At 46.9% G+C, this 18,243-nt stretch overlaps 1 protein-coding gene across 1 annotated transcript in view; it reads left to right on the forward strand.

The window, feature by feature from the left end:
- C1PH19orf81 (chromosome 1p C19orf81 homolog) overlaps positions 1-18,243 on the forward strand; it is a 597,750-nt gene that overhangs the window by 569,480 nt on the left and 10,027 nt on the right. The window contains exon 5 of the mRNA XM_069649376.1: positions 8,435-8,574. Within this exon, the coding sequence (XP_069505477.1) occupies positions 8,435-8,574 (140 nt within the window). The remainder of the gene's footprint in view (positions 1-8,434; positions 8,575-18,243) is intronic.

Genomic DNA, 18,243 nt, shown 5'->3' on the forward strand with positions numbered 1-18,243 from the left:
AGGCATGGTATTCCCCTTCCTCTCTTGAGGATACACCATCCATGCCTGATGCCTTGCTGGCTGTTAGGGCTGATTTTCTATACCCTGGCCTGGTGGACAGATGTATAGAAGGCCAGCCTATATTGTGACAGGAACAACTCTGTGATTCTGTAGCCAAACCAGATTAGGTAGCAGTGACAGGCGGTCTAGGCTAAGTTCTTCAGAGGGGGTGAGCTTGGAAAGGGTCCACAATGAGGTTACACAATGGGAATCACAGATTGCACCTAAATGCAATCTGTGTATATAAATGTATAAAAATACAGTTATTTAATAATGACCAAAACACACAATAGAAAAATGACTACAACCAGGTAGACGTATCACACAACACTTTAAAACTAAATACATATATACATTAACTTTGTTATAGGGCATAATATAAATCAGAAACTCCGATTTTCCTTCCTGCAAAGGAAAGGTTGGACAGGTTTTATGCACAAAAAGGTCCACAGAGATTATCCCTATCTAATATTGTCCAGCCCTAAGTTGCCTGGGGCCTTGTGCCCAGTAGTTCAGGGTACAGTTCCACAGAAGTTAGGATGCAGGGAAAAATGCAAGTAGGGTATCTGGGGTCCAGTGAAGAGTTCTTAGGTTTAAAGTTCAAGTTAGACTAATGCCCAAAAGTAGCCCCAATAGTCAGATGTCTTGCACCAGCAAGCAGTGGCAAAGCCAGAAGTGTTATACATAAGCTTTATTATAAGCCCATAGACTTATAATGGGTGTATAGGGGTAAGTCAGAACCTCTGTAACTTACCCCCCATACTCCGATTCTTCCCCAGACTTGGCAGAACAAAGGAAGAGTGTCGGACATTGCTTTTCCTGCCAAAAGCTGCAGTCCTCGATTCCCAGGGGTTGCAGGTTCAAGCTGATCTCCAGTTGGTGTCTTTTATTGTTGCAAGGACTCTCGGCTGAAGAATGCAGAAAAACTAGATGCAGCACCCTTCTCAGGACTGTTCTCGGGTCAGGGAAGCAATTTTCAGACAGTGGTCACCGCCCACGGTGACGCAAAAGGACTCAGCAGCCGTGGTCAGATTTTCCCTTCTATCTTGGGTCCCCTTGATGCTGGTATGCTAACATTTCGCAGGAGGTAGTCTTGCAGGGGCAGCAGAGGATCCCCCATGTTTCAGGCCGAAACTCGGTACGGTGACGCCAGCAGCACGGTAGCGCAAAAATGAAGCTGGTCAGCCACAGGAGGGTTCCAGGGCACTTCCGAAGGCTTCCTTGGGCAGGGCACCGAGCAGACATCAGGAATGAATGGTCACTCCACTCCAACGGTTGCAGCTCCTTCACAGGACTACTAAAGATCAAGAGCAAGACAAGGCTCCTCCAAGACAGCAGCAGAAGTTGGTTGCTAGGTCGCCAAGCAAACAGCCTCTGAGGCCAGGAAGAAGGCTAAAGGAAAAGATGGCAAAAGAACAGGCAAAGAATCTTGTGGCATGGCCATGTTTGACCAGTAGCCACAGTTAGTAGCCAAACACGGTAAACGCGGTAAAGCTAAAACGAAAATACCTGCAAAAGTGGGGAAAAGTCACTGCTGCCACCAGCCTGTCCTTTTAGCACACCTAGATTAACCAAAAATCAGGGCAAAACAAAAATGCACCCCATTGTACTGCAGTGTAAGCTGCTGTGCACAATGTTAAAAAGTTAACACAAGTGATACAAAAGTAACCAAAAGTAGTAACATAGTAACACGGCTAAGGGAAACAAGGTTTCCCAGTACTGACAGCCTTAAGGACATCAGCTTCCCCATAATATATGAGCAAAGGCCAGTGTAGTGAAGCTTAATGCTTCACTGCACTGCAAACAGTACAGGTCAGATAAAAAAATAATAGCAAAAGGTTTGGGGGTTCCATAAAGATGGAAGGAAAGGTGCAGTAAAGTGAAATCTTTCCTAACACTGGCATGTTGTTACACCTTCCCTCATCCACCTAGGAAAAATATTAAAACCACCCGACAAGATCTATGTATAAACCATCAAGACTTGACTTACCCTCCAGAACTCAGGAGAAGGTCTTCTCAGACTATACACCTCAAAAGCTACCTTGCCTTCAAACACTTCTAAGAACATTTATATAGATTCTGCATATATGGCATCAAGAAGGGACTTCCATTCCCATAACTGCAAGAGTACTGGGATGAGGAAGTGGAGCTGAGTAATGCAGAGCGAAAAAGACCAAGATTGCAAGGTGCGCACTAGTTGTCGTGAATACAATTCTGTAACTGGGAGATTTAAATGGCAGCCACAGCTGAACAGAGTGCAATGTTCGAGTGAGAAAGCTGTTGCTCTCGGGATGCACCGAGAGACTGTGGAGCTGCAGAGGCTGTTTTGGTGCCATCCGGCTCATAAAGACAGAAGTGGGAAGCTGACCACTGTACCAGACACACTGTAAGAATGCCATAAGCCAGCACCTGTCTCCTGGGCTTTTGTAGGTGTTTAGCAGCAACGTTGTCCTTGTGGAAGCCGAACGAAAATCAGAAGTGCCCATTAGGAAGCACGCCGAGCGTGCCGGCGGAGGAACCAAGGGGCCAAGCAGAGAGAGAGGATCCAAATGACTGCTTTCGGCTAACCGCTGGAAGAGGAAAGAACACCAGCAAGAGATGGTGAGTACCCTAAAGGGAATCAGGGGCACTGGGGCGTACAGGCAAACATACGGAAGGCAAATAAATGCAAAACATGTGAATGAAAGAAGTGAAAGGGATTGGAATACTGAACCCTTTATTAAAAGGAAATGCGAAGAAGAAGTAAGAGACTTTAAGTTTTGCAAATGTATGCAATACTCATGGAAGAAAAACTGTCATGATGCTTACTCCCAGGAAGCCAGTTCAGGCCCAGCGTCCCCGAAAGCAGACATCATGTCCCCAGGGAGGGACCCAGCAACCCCTTATAGGGGCTCTTTGGACATTGTCTTGGCGCCAGGCTCATAGAAGGCATCAGTCCTGGCACCATAGGTGCCAGGCTCATTATGGGAGTGCTTGGATGGACTTACCTGATGCAGACCATGCTGCCGGATCCAGACCTCCTTGAGGTCTGAAAGGGACTATTTTACCTATGGGACTATTTTACAAAGGTGGGCGAAGGAACAGATTGAGGAAGGCCTGATTCTTCCACCTTAAGACCTACCTGATTATTGTTGGGATAATCTTTCCTCACCTCGGGTCAGCGCCGCTTCTTTGGCACTTCCGTACCCCGGCCCCTAAGGGGAAAAAGACACACGCATTAGTGGGTGAAAGCAAGATCACTAAGGGAACCATCCATCAAAAAGACTCACCAGAGTTTACCTTCGGCGAATCCATTCCTCTACGCGGATTCTTCATCCTGCATCTGAAATAGAGAAAAGGACAACGGACAATTAAGGCTTGAACTTTTGCAACTGAATACTTACGGCCTCATATCGGAAAAGTCAAGCGGAGTTGAATACTCACCAAACCCGAGATCCAGTGAAGTAACTGGAAATCAACGCGGCCCTGCATCGGAAGCAGGATGGAGAGCTCGTCCTTTCAGACTCTAAGGTGAGACTCTACGGGGAATAGCGGAGGGGGTTTGAGGAGTGTGAGAAGGGGAAGGGGGGAATCCGACACATTATCCAGCAGACAGTTAATCCCCTTTTCCATCTACAGAAGGATTCTTCTACGGGCCAGACAGGCGATGTTTGGGGGTCCGGTCCAGTCCGTCTTCCGAGTCCTGCGCATCACCTTAGAAGAGGTCATAGCAGTCCAGAACAGGTTGGCGCCTCTGTGGGAATCAGGTCATCGTTACAAAAACCCTGATAGGAAAGTGTGCTAGGCAGATACTGTGTTAGATAAAGTTGACTCAAGAGAATATTATTATTTAAAGGTGTGTGCAGAGCACACAAGAAAGAAAAGCCCTGGCAGGAGAGTATACCAGGCAAGAGCAAGTGCGTTTTCATGAGAATAGTCCTGGTAGGGAAATACACAGGCAAAGACGAAGTGAACACTATACAAAGAATACATCAGCTAAATCGTATGATAAGGATATACCAGGACCACCCTAAGGTTGTGCAAAACGAAGGCAAGAGAATAGTACATTTCAAAAGGTTTGCAAAACACATATGAAGAAAGACCTGGCAGGAGAGAATACCATGAAAATGCAAGAGTGTTTTCATGGGAAAGCCCTGGTAGGGAAATATACAAGGCAAATCCACATTGAACAGTATATGCAGGAGAGTACACCAGGTATCCTAAAAAGATAAGGATAAAGAACAAAGTTGTTTTTGTGGAACAGTTGCATTGTGAAGTAAGAGAAATTCAAGCACTGATATATTTGAACATACCACAGAGGGAAGTGAAATCCAGAGGAAGAAAACCATCCTCTGGCCAACAGAACTCTGACCTTCTGGAACTTTTGTGTTGGAGTTCTGCATTTTTCCTTTGTTTATAAACCACTTGAGGCCAAAGACATAACCCTTTTCAACTAAGAGTTTATTTTGTTGGAGTGTAAGGGGAAGACTAGTACTTTTTACACGGGGCGTTGTTTCGCTTTGGACATTCTGACATTTACAGACCCTTAGTTCCAATTTTAGGTAGGGAAACACTTCTAGTGCCGGGAAAGATAGGCATTTCCCCACCCCTTTTCATTTTGATTTAAGTCTTTGACCAAAACTGTGAACCTCTTGTGCCTGGGTTACATTCCTGGCTCCTCACAGTTCCCTACATGCCATTTTCCACATTTGCAAAACGCAGTGCAAAAGAAAACACCTTCCTTTTACACTTCGTTTAGTAAAAAGTGTAAATGCTGCCTTCCATTATTGCACAGTAGACAGCATTTACAATGGATTACTCTAGGATTCCTCTACTTTTTGCATGTCTTAAAAGAGGAAAATTCCATAGGAATCCTTTGTTTTGTTTTTTTACGCCATCATTAATATGCCATGCTGGCATAAAAAGTAAGATTATGCGTGGTCTCTTGCTTCCAGCATGTAGTCATTGTGTTTCTTTGGTGAGAGGGTACCAGGTTTGTTTTCTTTATGCCAATGAAAGTGCTCATCAAACACACCTCCCGTCCCTTTAATGCCTGTCATGTAAATTCTGAATCTGGACTTGGTATCGGTTGATGCTATTCGTTAAAAAAAGCTATTTTCCAGTATCATTTGCATGATAGCCAATTGTGTATGCTAATTCTTTAAGTTATACAGCTCTCACTTCCTGGGGGTGTTCTTCTCTGGATCAACCTATGTATCTGACAACTGAAAGGCACTTTTGCTTACCCTCTTCTGATAGCAGAGAAAACCCAGAGAAGCAAGTTAGACCCACCTATCCCTTAACTCCCAAGACACATGTGCTACATGATCATCACTTTGTTGTACAGGATCCATCCTTTGGTGCCACCATCTAAAAGTGTAAGGGTTTAAAATGTCCGATATTTGCGCCCCTGGCTCCCCCGACCGGATGGCATATCCTTCTTCTCACTTTTAGTCTCTCTCTGCTTAACCCCATGTTGCTTTTCCTTAACTTCTTTTGCCAACTGAGTCAACTGTGCCAATAGGCCTTGTAGTGTCTTTCCCGTAGCCCATCCACATCTCTTAAATAGTCTTTGCTATCCTGTGCCTCCTCTTCCCTGCTGCTCTCCCCTGTTCCCTTGCTACTACCATCTTACTTTCCGTAACACTTCCTGCTTTTTCTTTTTCCAGGCCCTACTACTGTAACCCTCCACCCTTTCTGCTTTTCTGCCCTGTCCAGAAGGCTTTCTAATGAGTCTGGCAACCTTTCATTGTTACTCTTAGGCTCTTTATGTTTAACCTCGCATCCAGATACTTCCGTTCTGCGTTTTACTTTATGTTGTGACACCGGTTCCCATTTCAGTACCCCCCCTTGGGGGATTCATCTGCCAGAGAGACAGTCCTACATGGGCACACCAGAGCACGCACCCCCTTTCACTCACTATCATTAGCCTCCTTTCACTCACTATCCTTAGCCTCCTCTTGGCTTTCCTTCTGGCCTTTGGTCCTGGTCTCTCGCCCTGGTCTAGTAGCTTCTCTTCTTCCCTTATTCTTCTCGTTTCCTTCTCACACTGCTCTGCAAGCATCCCCCTTCTCCTTTTCCTTGACCCACTTCTGACTTTCCTCTTTTTCATTCTCCGTTCTCTTCCCCTTGTCTCCTTCTTTTCTCTCCCATCCCTCTTCGTTCACTCCATCGTCATCCTACCTCTCTTCTTCCACCCTCTGTTTCTCTTTCTCGACTCTCATTCCATTTCTTATGTTCTATGTGCTCCTCCATTACTTTCCCTTGTCCTCTCATCTCCTTTCCTCGCTTTCCCTTTCACGCTCCAACTTCGCCTCCCACTCCTTCTCCCTGTACTGCCTTTCTCCCCCAGTACCCCTTTTCTTTTTGCTCACCCTGCTCTTGTTGCTATTTAATACCAGGCCCTGATCCGTCGCTTTTGCTCACTATATTATGCACACCATCGTTTAGGTTTAACTAACTTGCTCACCATCCAATTCCTCTCTCCCTCACGCTTCCCCTCTACTATTCCCTTGATCCGCCCTTTCCCCTTCTCCACCAACCTGTTCATCCTCTTTCTACCATCGCTCTCCCACTCCTGTGCTTGGCTAGTCTTCCTCCTTATCTCGCTGAAGTTATGCACCATGTTTGCTGTGCGTTTTCTGAGGACTCCCTCGATTTTGGCCAGCTCTTCTCTGCTCCCCCTCTTTTAGCCTTTACCTGGCATGCCTGCAAACTGGCTCTACTGTGTCCCCTAACACAACCCCCTCATTTGCCACCCCCAATGAGTGGCTTCAGCCTCTTCACTTGCCCACCCCGGTGAACGGTGGCAGCCACCTCACTTGCTTCTTGGCATGCAACAATTACGAGGTAAATAGCACCCAGCATCATATACCCTGGTCCCTCAGATTGCAGACATGCACACAAGACGATGCACTAACTGCTCAACAAGTTAATTCAGTCTTCAGTCCAATAAAACCTCCTTAATATCAATACAAACAAAAACACAAATGGCTGCTTTTATGGTTGTGGGTGGGCGGGCTAGGACACAATCCGCTTCACAAGATTAATCTGCACTACCTTTCCATCCAAAGGTTTGGTGGTTCAGTGACCCCCCTACCTACCTATTGCCACCCTCCCTTTACACTGTTGGACAGTGTGTCACTTTGCTTTTATTTGCCCCGATTACCTGGTATTCAGTGCTTTTTATTACACCCCCCTGTCCCCCGCACCCTGCACCGTTACCGGCACCAGTTCCCTTTTTTACTCCCTTCATATTTTAATCGAAATCCCTGGTGGTCCAGGTAGCCCTCTTTACTCCCCCGTATGCCCCTGGTGGTCTAGAGAGCCTTTCTTCCCTTATTCTTATAAATTACCTGGTGTTACATTGGTGACTATGCCCCCTTTCCCCTGTTTCTTACCAAGTATCCCTGATCCCCCAATGGACCTTTTATCCCCTTATGGACTCAGTTGCCCGGTGGTCCAGTGGGCTTTACTTTGTCTACTGATCCGGTGGAACCTCCCTATCTAACTACGTTTCCCCACATACCACTTTTGGGACCCTGATGAGTATCCCACGGAATAGACCATCTGAGGGGCGGATCTCCCCTAACCCAAGCCACCTGCGGGCACAAGCAAGTCCTTTTCTTCTCCCTCGCCTCCTTTCTCTGCTCCGGCTCCATCCAAGTATGTGTTCTTACCGCAGGTCTTCCGCATGGGGACATAAACGGGGGAGGCCATAACAGCGGCCCCAGTCTGCAATTACATTCCTGCTGCCAGCCTCCTTTTACTCCACCAATCCAATCCTGCAGGGAAAAAAGGGTAAAGTCGTCACTCTGCACCACCATCAAATGACCTTGGCGTGGCAACCCTATTATTTCGCTGGAGACTCAATTCTTGCCCGTGGATCTCATACTTCATACATTGGTTGGTGTGGGGGGGCACATCAGCCAGCACAAGTCTCCCCAGCATAGGGGTCCGTGTCCAGAGGCAGCTCCGTAGCTTCCTCCTGGATCCCACTCTCTTTGAACCTTGCACTTCTGAAGGTGGCACCTCCCAGGCTGCAGATATAGTGGGCAAGCACCACCACTCACCATGTCTGTCTTCATCCAGGGTTCTCTTGCCCTCAAGCCTCTACACGCAAAATATCAACACATCACCAGAAGGGGAAGGCATATCCGCAGGGCTAAGTTTCAAATGTAGCAGGCCTGGGGTAGTGTGCAGGAGGACAGAGCACGCAGGAACTTCAGCACCAGGCCACCCCGTGGCCATCTTTGCTCCAGAAACACACATACCTGTACACAGGTGGTAGAAACACTAGTGGTGCTCAATGCAGCACACGGATAAATACACATAGATGTGCACACTGATAATAGAAACCCTACTGCCCAAAGTCTCATGTCAAGTCCTCTCTCTCCTTGTCCTGTTTCATCTGCAGCCGGAGAAAGACTTCAGTCATCTCGATATAATGAAGGCAGTGGAACAAATCGTCCCAAAGGCATTTGAGAACAAGAGAGTCTGCAAGCTCCAATTTGAAAATGTCAATGTTATCTGTGGTACAGCCGGCCGCAAAAACAGGTGAGCATGGAAACGGAGGGAGCATGTGACCAGAGAACGCACTTGCAGGAGAGTGACAGACTGGTAAGGCACTGACAGTACACCCAGAGATATATGCATGGCATGAGTTACAGGCCAGATAGGCACAGTAGGACGAAGGGGACTTATGGGAGCGTGGCATACTAATGAGCAAGACCATGAACATAGGCCACAATACACGCAGAATGTTGGCAATGCAGGTGAGGAAGCCCCTAACTCAGGACCAGAGGCACTGAGGGGGAATTTGGCTGAGCCTTAGGCCAGATACATATAAAGGAAATGAGTTACAGATGACATAGGCAATGAGCGGAGGACAAGAACACTTGCAAGAGGCTCTGACTCTGACAAACCTAGGTCCTGGGATGCAAACAGGAGTGCGTGTGAGATGGGATCCGTATAGGACATTGAAATAGTGGTCCGGGTTCAGGTTCGCTTCAGCAAACGGAAACTAAAACAATGAACACTAGTTATTGCATTCTAAACGTAGCACTTAAATTGGCAACTGATACCACCCACGGGTAAGGTAGACTTCTACTGGAGGATTGAGAGTCACATCTGAGCTAGACAGCCAATGGGGAGCCCAGGGGCATTAACATGAGAGTGACTTCCAAGTGAGACTGACACTGGGAAGCAACAGAGCATTGCTCATACTGAGGGCATCATGTAAGGCAAGGAGGTGGTGGTTAGTATATTTGTCACAATGTTCCTGTCATAGGGGTGACACGTGATGCAGGAACACAAGGAGCTTAGATGGCACCTAGGTATTGACCGAAGAGTAAACTCTTGAGTTCCTTCCTGAACTGCAAGAGCATTGGCACGGTCCAGATAGATACCAGGATGATGTTCCAGTAGGCAAGCATGTAGCAAGTGCAGGCCTGGTCCCGCTTGTTTTCCTTTCTTGCCACTTTCATCTCGTGCCTAGCGATGGCCTGGATCCTGGCAGAGTGCAACCCACCTGTAAAACTGGGTTTTGCAGCTAGGTTGGCAGGTGTCGTGCCTCGAAACACTTGTGTACAGGCGCGTTATAAATGCCATATCATATCAAGTAGTGGCTTCCTAAAAGGTAATGCAGGCAGTCTTAAATAGCGTTTAGGCTCATGTAGGAAGTGAGTGCTGCTCCCTTAGAATGGTACACATGTAATCAAAATGTCTTGCTTAACGTTATGTGTAGTGCTGCAGCATGTTGGGCAGGCCCTAATGGGTACTGATATTGATATAGCAATATTGATCAGCTCTTTCATTGTGATGGTCCATAATTGTAGGTGAAGGGCTTTGGTGTATGATGGCTGCTCCATCTGATTTTTACTGGTGATCAAAGTTGATTTGCATTTTGACCATTTTATTCTAAAAGGCCAGAGCAAGAGAATTGGCTGGCTCCTCCGAGGGTTTCGGTTGATTACTGTTTTGTTAGTACATAGTAATTTTTGAAAACGTCTTCATACTTACATTATGCAGAAGAGATACAGTTTTGATAGTACAGTCTCTTTTGCATTGTTCCTAATGTAGCCCTTACTCTGATCTACAATCTCCGTACACCGAACACCATGCCGCTGCAAGCCTGCTACAGGTGAGCCCTTGCTGGGCTTTGTCTTTTTATTCAGAGCAGTCTACTCTGTCCCATCATGGTCGCCACTGCGGCCTCGAGTCAGCCGAGACCTGCACTATTGAATTGTCAGCCTCTGCAGAAGGTGGATCGGCTGAGGCCTTCCTCTTCAGTGGCATGCTCCGGGAGCTGGCAGGCGAAGCCAGCCCCCTCAAAGTGCCCCATTTAAGGGTCTGTTACAACCCCTGTCTGGGCCTGTGATCTACAATCTCCACACACCGAACATCATGCCCCTGCAAGCCTGCTACAGGTAAGCCCTTGCTGGGCTTTGAGAGCGGTCTACTCTGTCCGATCATGGTCGTTGCTGTGGCCTTGAGTCAGCCTCTGCAATTGTCAGCCTCTGCAGAAGGCAGATTATCTGAGGCATTCCTCTTCGGTGGCATGCTCTGGGAGCCAGCAGGTGAAGCCGGCCCCTTCCAAGGGCCCCCTTTAAGGGTCTGTTACAACCCCTGTCTGGGCCTGCCTGGGCACGTCCAGCACTCCAACGAAAAACTACTTTTCGCTCCCCTGAGTTTCTTCACCTGTACCCTTCTATATTTTGTGCACGCCACCTGATGTGACGCTTTGCCGCTGTGCCACACTGCGTGTTAAGGTAAGGAAAGCTGGACCCCGTCCCACTCGTCCATACTTTTGTTGCTTGCTTGATGCCGGTTTAGCGACAAACTTTGGCACAACCTACACTGTACCCTGGGACTGGCTGATGTACATCTTGCTGCTGTATGTTCAGCTTGCACGGGATGGCCACCCCTACTGGTCCTTATTTCACTTTTCCTCCTGCAAACGCTTGGTGTCACTGCTGAAGCCCCCTAATGTGCCGGATGAAATGACTTTCCCTGACATGCGTGAGACGGCCTTTACTGCTCCTTTTGGACTCAGTTAAATTGATCCCAGGAAGCTGTAGTTGAAACTGCTTCAACTCTCCTAAGACTTAATACAGACACTCTGCACTGCACTGCTGACTGATTACCGCTCTGAACATGTTCTCTTATCCACGCAATCTGTTAAGCTGTTACTGCATTGCTACTACTCCATCTCCCTCTTCATGAGAGGCAGCCTGCCTAAGAGGGATACAAATTCGAATTTTTCCCCTAATCTGTTTTATGTTTGTTTGCATGCCTGAAGTCGCCTCCCGCACCATGAGGTGAGGCTCTGCCAGTTTGTGCACTTACACCTATTTTGTCTATTATGCTTGCTTGCACGCCCAAAGTCGCCCCCCCCGTACCATGAGGTGAGGCTCTGCCAGTTTGTGCACTTACACCTATTGTCTATTATTCTTGCTTGCACGCCTAAAGTAGCTCCCGTGCCATGAGGCTCAACAAAGTGTTCTTGTACCACCTACAATTTCTGTAATCTTCATGCTTATTCAAACACTTTTTAAACTGTCCTTTTCACTTTCTGTAACTAGCGGCCGGATGCCCTACGGTTTAGTACACTGAAATAAATGCCAAAATAAATGAAATACCCAGTATTTTTCATGCCAATTTGTCGGTAGGTGACTTAGTTTTCATCCATGCATGTTCTAGATTGTCGCTTGTCCTTTTAAATCAGGCAGATCATGAATGGATCGTTTTTTGTTGGTTTTGGTTATAATTTTTATACTTTCCTGTTTCTTTGAAGCAGTAATGTCCATTGTCATCATAGTTCCTACATTCAGTTTTTCTTGTAAAAGGGAGCGGTTGGTCCCGGTATTCTTCTTCTTCTTCCTGGGTCGTGTGGAAATTTCTTTAAAATGTTGTTTGTTGACTGTGTGCATTTTTTATACTTCCTTTTGATTAGATTGTGTATGCAATGGTCCTGGCTTTCCCATTCATGTAGTAAGAGGTGGGGATCAGATGAAGATAGTTCCACATGCATGATTTGTTTGAGGTGCAGATCAAACTAGTAGATGATGTCAAAGCATGGCCGATTTTGTGTGTAGGCATGGCAATCCAGGGTTGGAAACCCACATTATAGTGTTGATGTTACATTTTAACACTCATTTCTCAAAACTGTATGAAGGAGGTGTGTCCACCAGGGATATCCTTAGTTTTTCTGGGTAGTCGAGGATACTCCTCCTACTTTATAAGTTCTATTTGAGATGATATTTTATAGCCCTTGGTAGTAGGGACTATGGCGTTAATCCCCCGTTCCAGTTGCTGGAATGGGGGATTGAGGCTTTTAGCACCCGGGTGCGGTAACCCGTGGTGCTGAAAAAAAGGATTTTCCTTCGTACAACGGGATGCGCATGGCGTGCCGTTGTACGAAGGAAAATCCTTTTCCAAGATGGCCCCCATTGAAAGAGAATTGGGACTCCTTGCGTAGCCCCGCTTCCCTTTCCATGGTGGCCTGCGTGAGCATGGGGAAGAAGCGGATGCGCCGCTGCCTAAATAAGGTGAATAAGGGGGTGGCGGGATGAAAACAAAATAAAATAAAGTGATGGAGGGTGGGGGGTAGATGGCGGCGGGGGGAGGCGGCCGTCAGGCGGCATGGACCGTGGGCTTCTACCAGCGGTTCAAGCCTGTGTTCCTAGCCATCTGATTGGCTGGCTCCCCTGCCACAGTGCTAATATTTAGTAATGGTCAGTGAACTTTGTTTCGAATGGATTGTGTCCTCCGACGTATTCCTCATTTTATGATATTATATCTCGGCAGCTTTGCTGATTCGGAAAAAAAAAATTCTCGGCAGAGGGCGCTGTATACGATGTCGTCGCATCAATGTCCCTCTAGAGCCTCTGTCGAGCATCAACGTCATTGTCAGTATAAATAGTGCATGCAGCGCCCCGTTGGCTTCAGTTCCGTTTTTCACTTTAATTTATTAACAGCGCGCTTCAGTTTTCTTTGTGAAAATGTCTTCATCATCGACTCCTTCAACAACAAAGTCTGGGTTTTAGAAATGCAATGACTGCGAGTCGAAGATGTCTATAATGGATCTACACCGCGTCTGCCTGTGGTGTCTGGGTTCCGGGCACCGTACCGACGACTGCGGGTCCTGTCAGGCCATGACAGAGAAAGCTCTCAGGGAGCACAGAGAACTCGCGGTGGGGTGGGTGGCTTCAAAGTCTTCTTCGAAGAAAGAAAAAAAGTCCAGCAAGTCCAGAGACTCTTCCCGACGTAAGAATAGAAGAGGTCCAGTTCGAGGAGTCGATCGAGGCAGTCTACGTCTTCTTCCTCAAAGAAGGTGAAGAAGAGACACCATAGGACTCCCTCTTCATCCTCCGATTCCTCTACTGAGGTAATCAGATGCCTGACAAAATCTGATTCCCCAAGAAAAAGGGGTGCTTTTAGATCAGAGATGATGCATATTTTTGAGACTGTGGCCTCAACCCCCTTTGAAAAGAATCGCACAAAAGCCATGCCCCTGTCGCTCCTTCGGATGACACATGGAAGTGGAAGGCTGCTTCTTCAAAGCTGAGCATGAAGCCGGCAATACGTCGAGAGAGTTCTTGACCCGACGACAAGTCGTCGAGAGTATCAACGCAGGATCCGAGTCCATCTTCGATACCACAGAAGAAACACAAAATCGTCTAAGAACTCGACGACTGTGTCAACTCCATCGGAGTCAAACATCTCGAAGTCGAAGGCGATGCCGAGTAAACCGCCGCCAAATCAACCAGGCAATCGGATTACCCCTCTATCCCCCAGATAGAGATGACAAGAAGGTAGCTGCCTGTGCACGTAAGGTTTTCACGTCTGGCAGCATGGCCTTGAAATCTTCCAATGTCACCTCTACTCTCTCAAGATTCACTTATACCCAGTGGGACTGTGTTGCCATCGCGGCTGATCACATCCCAGAAGGCGAAGAAAGAGACGGCTTCCTGTCTATAGTTAAGGATGGAAAGGAGGCAATGGAGAATGTCTCCAGTCAGGTTTGGATACTTCTGACAGCATCAGCAGGTCTATTACTGCTAGCACCGTACTATGCAGATTTGCGTGGTTGAGAAAGTCGGGGTTTGCGCCAGACGTGCAGGCTAGACTGCTCAACATGCTCTTTGGCAGCTTGAGGTTGATCGGCAGCAAGGTGGATGAGAGTCTGGAGAAGCTACAGACCTCCAAGGCAGCAGCTAAATCCCTTAGCACCTCCATTTGACAATCTCAACAACCCTATTCAGGCTCATCTTCCTGCAGTGGTCGTTCTTTTCGTTTCTATTCCTCAATTGGTAGAGGAAGAGGACAGACTGGACAAAGGGGACAAAGAAGATTCCCTTGTGGTGGACGAGGAAGGGGCGATAAATCAGCCCCAGCAGCGGCAACTTTACCCTCAGCTGCTACTGCAGCCGCCTCTAAGCCACTCTGAGGCCTTAACCCACAAGACCCAGCGAGAGGCCGAATTTCTCAGCATCTGAACGAATGGCGGGTCACTACTACAGATGTTTGGGCACTGGAAACAGTAGTCCAAGGCTACTGCTTTCCTTTTCAAAAAAGGCATCAAGATCATCCACCAGGATCCAACTCTGTCAAAATTCCAGATCTGCTCCTTGTGCAGGAAATGTTAATCCTGCTAGAGAAAGGTGCAATAGAACATGTACCTGTAGCGGAGAGGAACAAGGGTTGGTATTCCACCTACTTTCTCATTCCAAAAAGGACAGAGGATTGAGACCCATCTTGGACTTAAGAAACTTGATCAAGTTCTGCAGGAAGGACAGGTTCAAGATGGTTACCCTTTCTCAGATCCTTCAGGCTCTCCAACTCCAAGACTGGTTGGTATCATTGGACCTTCAGGATGCTTACTTTAATGTGCCAATAAATCTCACGCACAGAAAGTACCTGAGGTACTTGGCGGTTGGCGGTTCTCATTATCAGTTATCAAGTTCTTCCATTCGAGCTGGCCTACGCCCCAAAGGCTTTCACCAAGTTGATGGCGCTAGTGGCAGCAAGTCTCAGGAGAGGGGGGATTCACGTGTACCCCTACCAGGACGATTGGCTGATCAGGGCTCGTTCACCCGAACAAGCTGAGGAACATCTCAGTATTACATGCCTCTCCCTTCACAGACTGGGCTGCTCCCTCAATTACAAGAAGTCCCATATGATACCATTTCAAAGACTCCAATTCATTGGAGCAGTCCTGGATACTTCCTCAGGGAAAGCCTCGCCTCCCGAGGTGAGAGCTCAACACATTCAGCAGATGGTAACAACATTCCAGAATGTTCAGCATCTTCTGGCCTTCGATTTTCTGAGGTTGCTTGGTCTCATGGCATCCTGCATTTTTCTGGTGCCAGAGGCCCATTTGAGAATGAGATCCCTTCAATGGGCTTTCAGGACACAGTGATCCCAATTCTCAGGGAATATGTCAGACCAACTTGAAGTTCTGAACAGAGTTGCTCAGGACCTTTTATGGTGGGCTTACAAGGACAACATTCTCAAGGGAGAATCTTTTTGGCAATCATGGCCAGAGATAACGGTAGTGACGGACGACTCACTCACAGTGTGGGATGCCCACACCAACAAACTGATAATCAATGGTCGTTGGTCTCCATCGGAGGCCAAACTACACATCAACCTGTTGGAGCTGAGAGCAATCAGACTAGCGCTGAAGGCCTTTCTGCTATCTGTATGGGGAAATAATGTCCTGATAATGATGGACAACACAGTGGCCATGTACTACCTCAACAAGAGAGGAGGTGTAGGGTCACTACCACTGTGCAGAGAGGCATTGCAGCTCTAGTTCTGGTAAATACAAGAAGGAATCTCTATGTCAGCAGTTCACCTAGATGTAGAGCAGAACATGGCAGCCAATGCGCTGAGCAGGCAGAGCATAGTCTCCCACGAGTTGGAACTAGCTCAGGAAGTCCTTCAAGAGATCTTCACCCTTTGGGGAACCCATCAAGTGGATCTGTTTGCGACGGGTACCAACCGGAAGTGCGAACATTATTGCACCAGGGAATTTCTTCCAAGAGGAGCTCTAGGGGACGTGTTCATAGCGGACTGGGAATGTCCACTCCTATACTAATTTCCTCCAGTCCCCGTCATTCCTGACGTGATCAGGAGGTTGAGAAAGTTTGGAAAATCCATGATCCTAATTGCTCTGAATTGGACCAGGAGAACCTGGTGCCCGGACCTTCTGGACATGTCCATCTGCCCTCCAATACATCTTCGACAAAGAGAGGATCTTCTCTTGCAAGAGGAAGGTCGGGTTTTCCATTCAGAGGTCAAAACACTCAGCCTTCACGCATGGTTTCTGAGAGGCTGAGATACAAGGATTGGGACCTCCTGGATGATGTAATGGAGATTTTGCTTTCGGCCAGAAGGCAAGCAAGCAAGCAAATCCTTGTACCTGTGTCGTTGGAATAAATTCAGTAACTGTTGCAAGGATAAGAATGTGGATCCATTCCAATGTGGCACACCTATTGTACTTTCTTTCCTGTTACATTTAGCCAATCTTGGGCTTCAGATTGGAACCATAAAAGGATACCTGGCAGCGCTTTCCATTTTTAAGTGCTCCTCAGAAGAGAATTCCTATTTCAAAAATTCTTTCATTATACAATTTCTAAAGGGACTTACTAATGTATACCCTCCATTCCTTTTATTGTACCTGTTTGGGTCTTAAACCTTGTATTAAAATTCCTGTCATGTATTCCATTTGAGCCTTTACATTCATTTCCTTTAAGGCTCCTAACATAAATAACAGTCCTACTTATCGCAATAACATCAGCCCGCAAGGTAAGTGAGTTGCAGGCTCTTTCTTGCAAGCCTCCTCATACTACTTTCTATAAAGATAAAGAAATCCTCAGGGTAAAACCATCATTCCTACTGAAGGTAGTCTCTGACTTCCATCTGTCACAGAAGATAACGCTACCAACTTTCTGTCCTCCTCATTCATGCAAAGACGAAGAGAGGCTAGACGCGAAAAGGACTCTAAGCTTTTACATTTGAAGAATGACTAAATTCTGTCAGGATGATCAACTTTTTATTGGGTATACCGGCCCCAAATTGGGCCTGACACTCACCAAACAAACAATATCCAGGTGGATCATACTAGCCATTGGACAATGTTATAGAGTTGTGGGAAAGTACCTGCCGGTAGGCCTAAGGGCTCATTCCACAAGGGGCATGGCAACATCTGCGGCTCTTGAAAAGGGTGTCCCAATTAATGACATCTGTTCAGCGACCACTTGGTCATCCATTCATACATTTGTCAAACACTACTGCCTGGATTCTTCCTCCATTCAAGGAGGACTCTTTGCTAAGGCCATCCTCCGTTCGGTCCATGATTAAATTGATTGATACTCTCACCTCCAAATTGTCACTGCTTCGGGAGTCTGTCATGAGATGAGGAATACATGGGAGGACACAATCCATTTAAAAAACAAGTTACATACACCTAGTAACGTTGTTTTGATTGGATGTTCCGCTCACGTATTGCTCATCGCCCCTCCCAGACTACCCTGCCGTACAATTTACGCGTATTACACTCTGCGCTTTCTGAGATCTTGCGGTCTTGGGTGCGCCTGGTTAATTCCACGAAAAAGGTCAAAGGAAAAAACAGAACTGAAGCCAACGGGTGCTGCATGTGCTATTTATACTGAAGATGACGTCAACGTTCGACGGAGGCCCTCGAGGGACTTAGACGTGACAATATCACATACAGTGCCCTCTGCCGAGAAAATGTTTTTCCAAAGCAGGAAAGCTGGCAAGATATAATATCATAAGATGAGGAATACCAGGGAGGAACATCCCATCGAAAGAACGTTACAAGGGGTAAGTAACTTGTTTTTCTATGATTCCTACTATGTCCATATTTAACTCTTCTTTGCATTAGCAGATCTTTTTTTGCATTTTTGATGGCTCATCTATTGTTGACTATGCCTATTTTATAGAAACGATTTTTGTTTTTTGTGTAGGGAAGAGAGTGTAGTTTACAGGGGTTTAGACTGATAGCCAGAGTAGGGTTTGGCATAATACATAAGTCTATTATGGAATTTTCAGAGACTTAGTAGTCTTTATGAGGTTATGTACATTCCTCCTTGAAGCAGCGTCCTGGGGATGTAACAGAGTTGTTGGCATATGTCTGTTAGGGGGTAGATGCTTTGAGGGTTAAGGGTCAGTTGGGGGTTCTTACTGTCCTGGAGTAAT

This window comes from Ambystoma mexicanum, chromosome 1p (genome assembly GCF_040938575.1).
Source record: "Ambystoma mexicanum isolate Mex_15411 chromosome 1p, UKY_AmexF1_1, whole genome shotgun sequence".
NCBI classification, from domain to species: Eukaryota; Metazoa; Chordata; class Amphibia; order Caudata; family Ambystomatidae; genus Ambystoma; species Ambystoma mexicanum.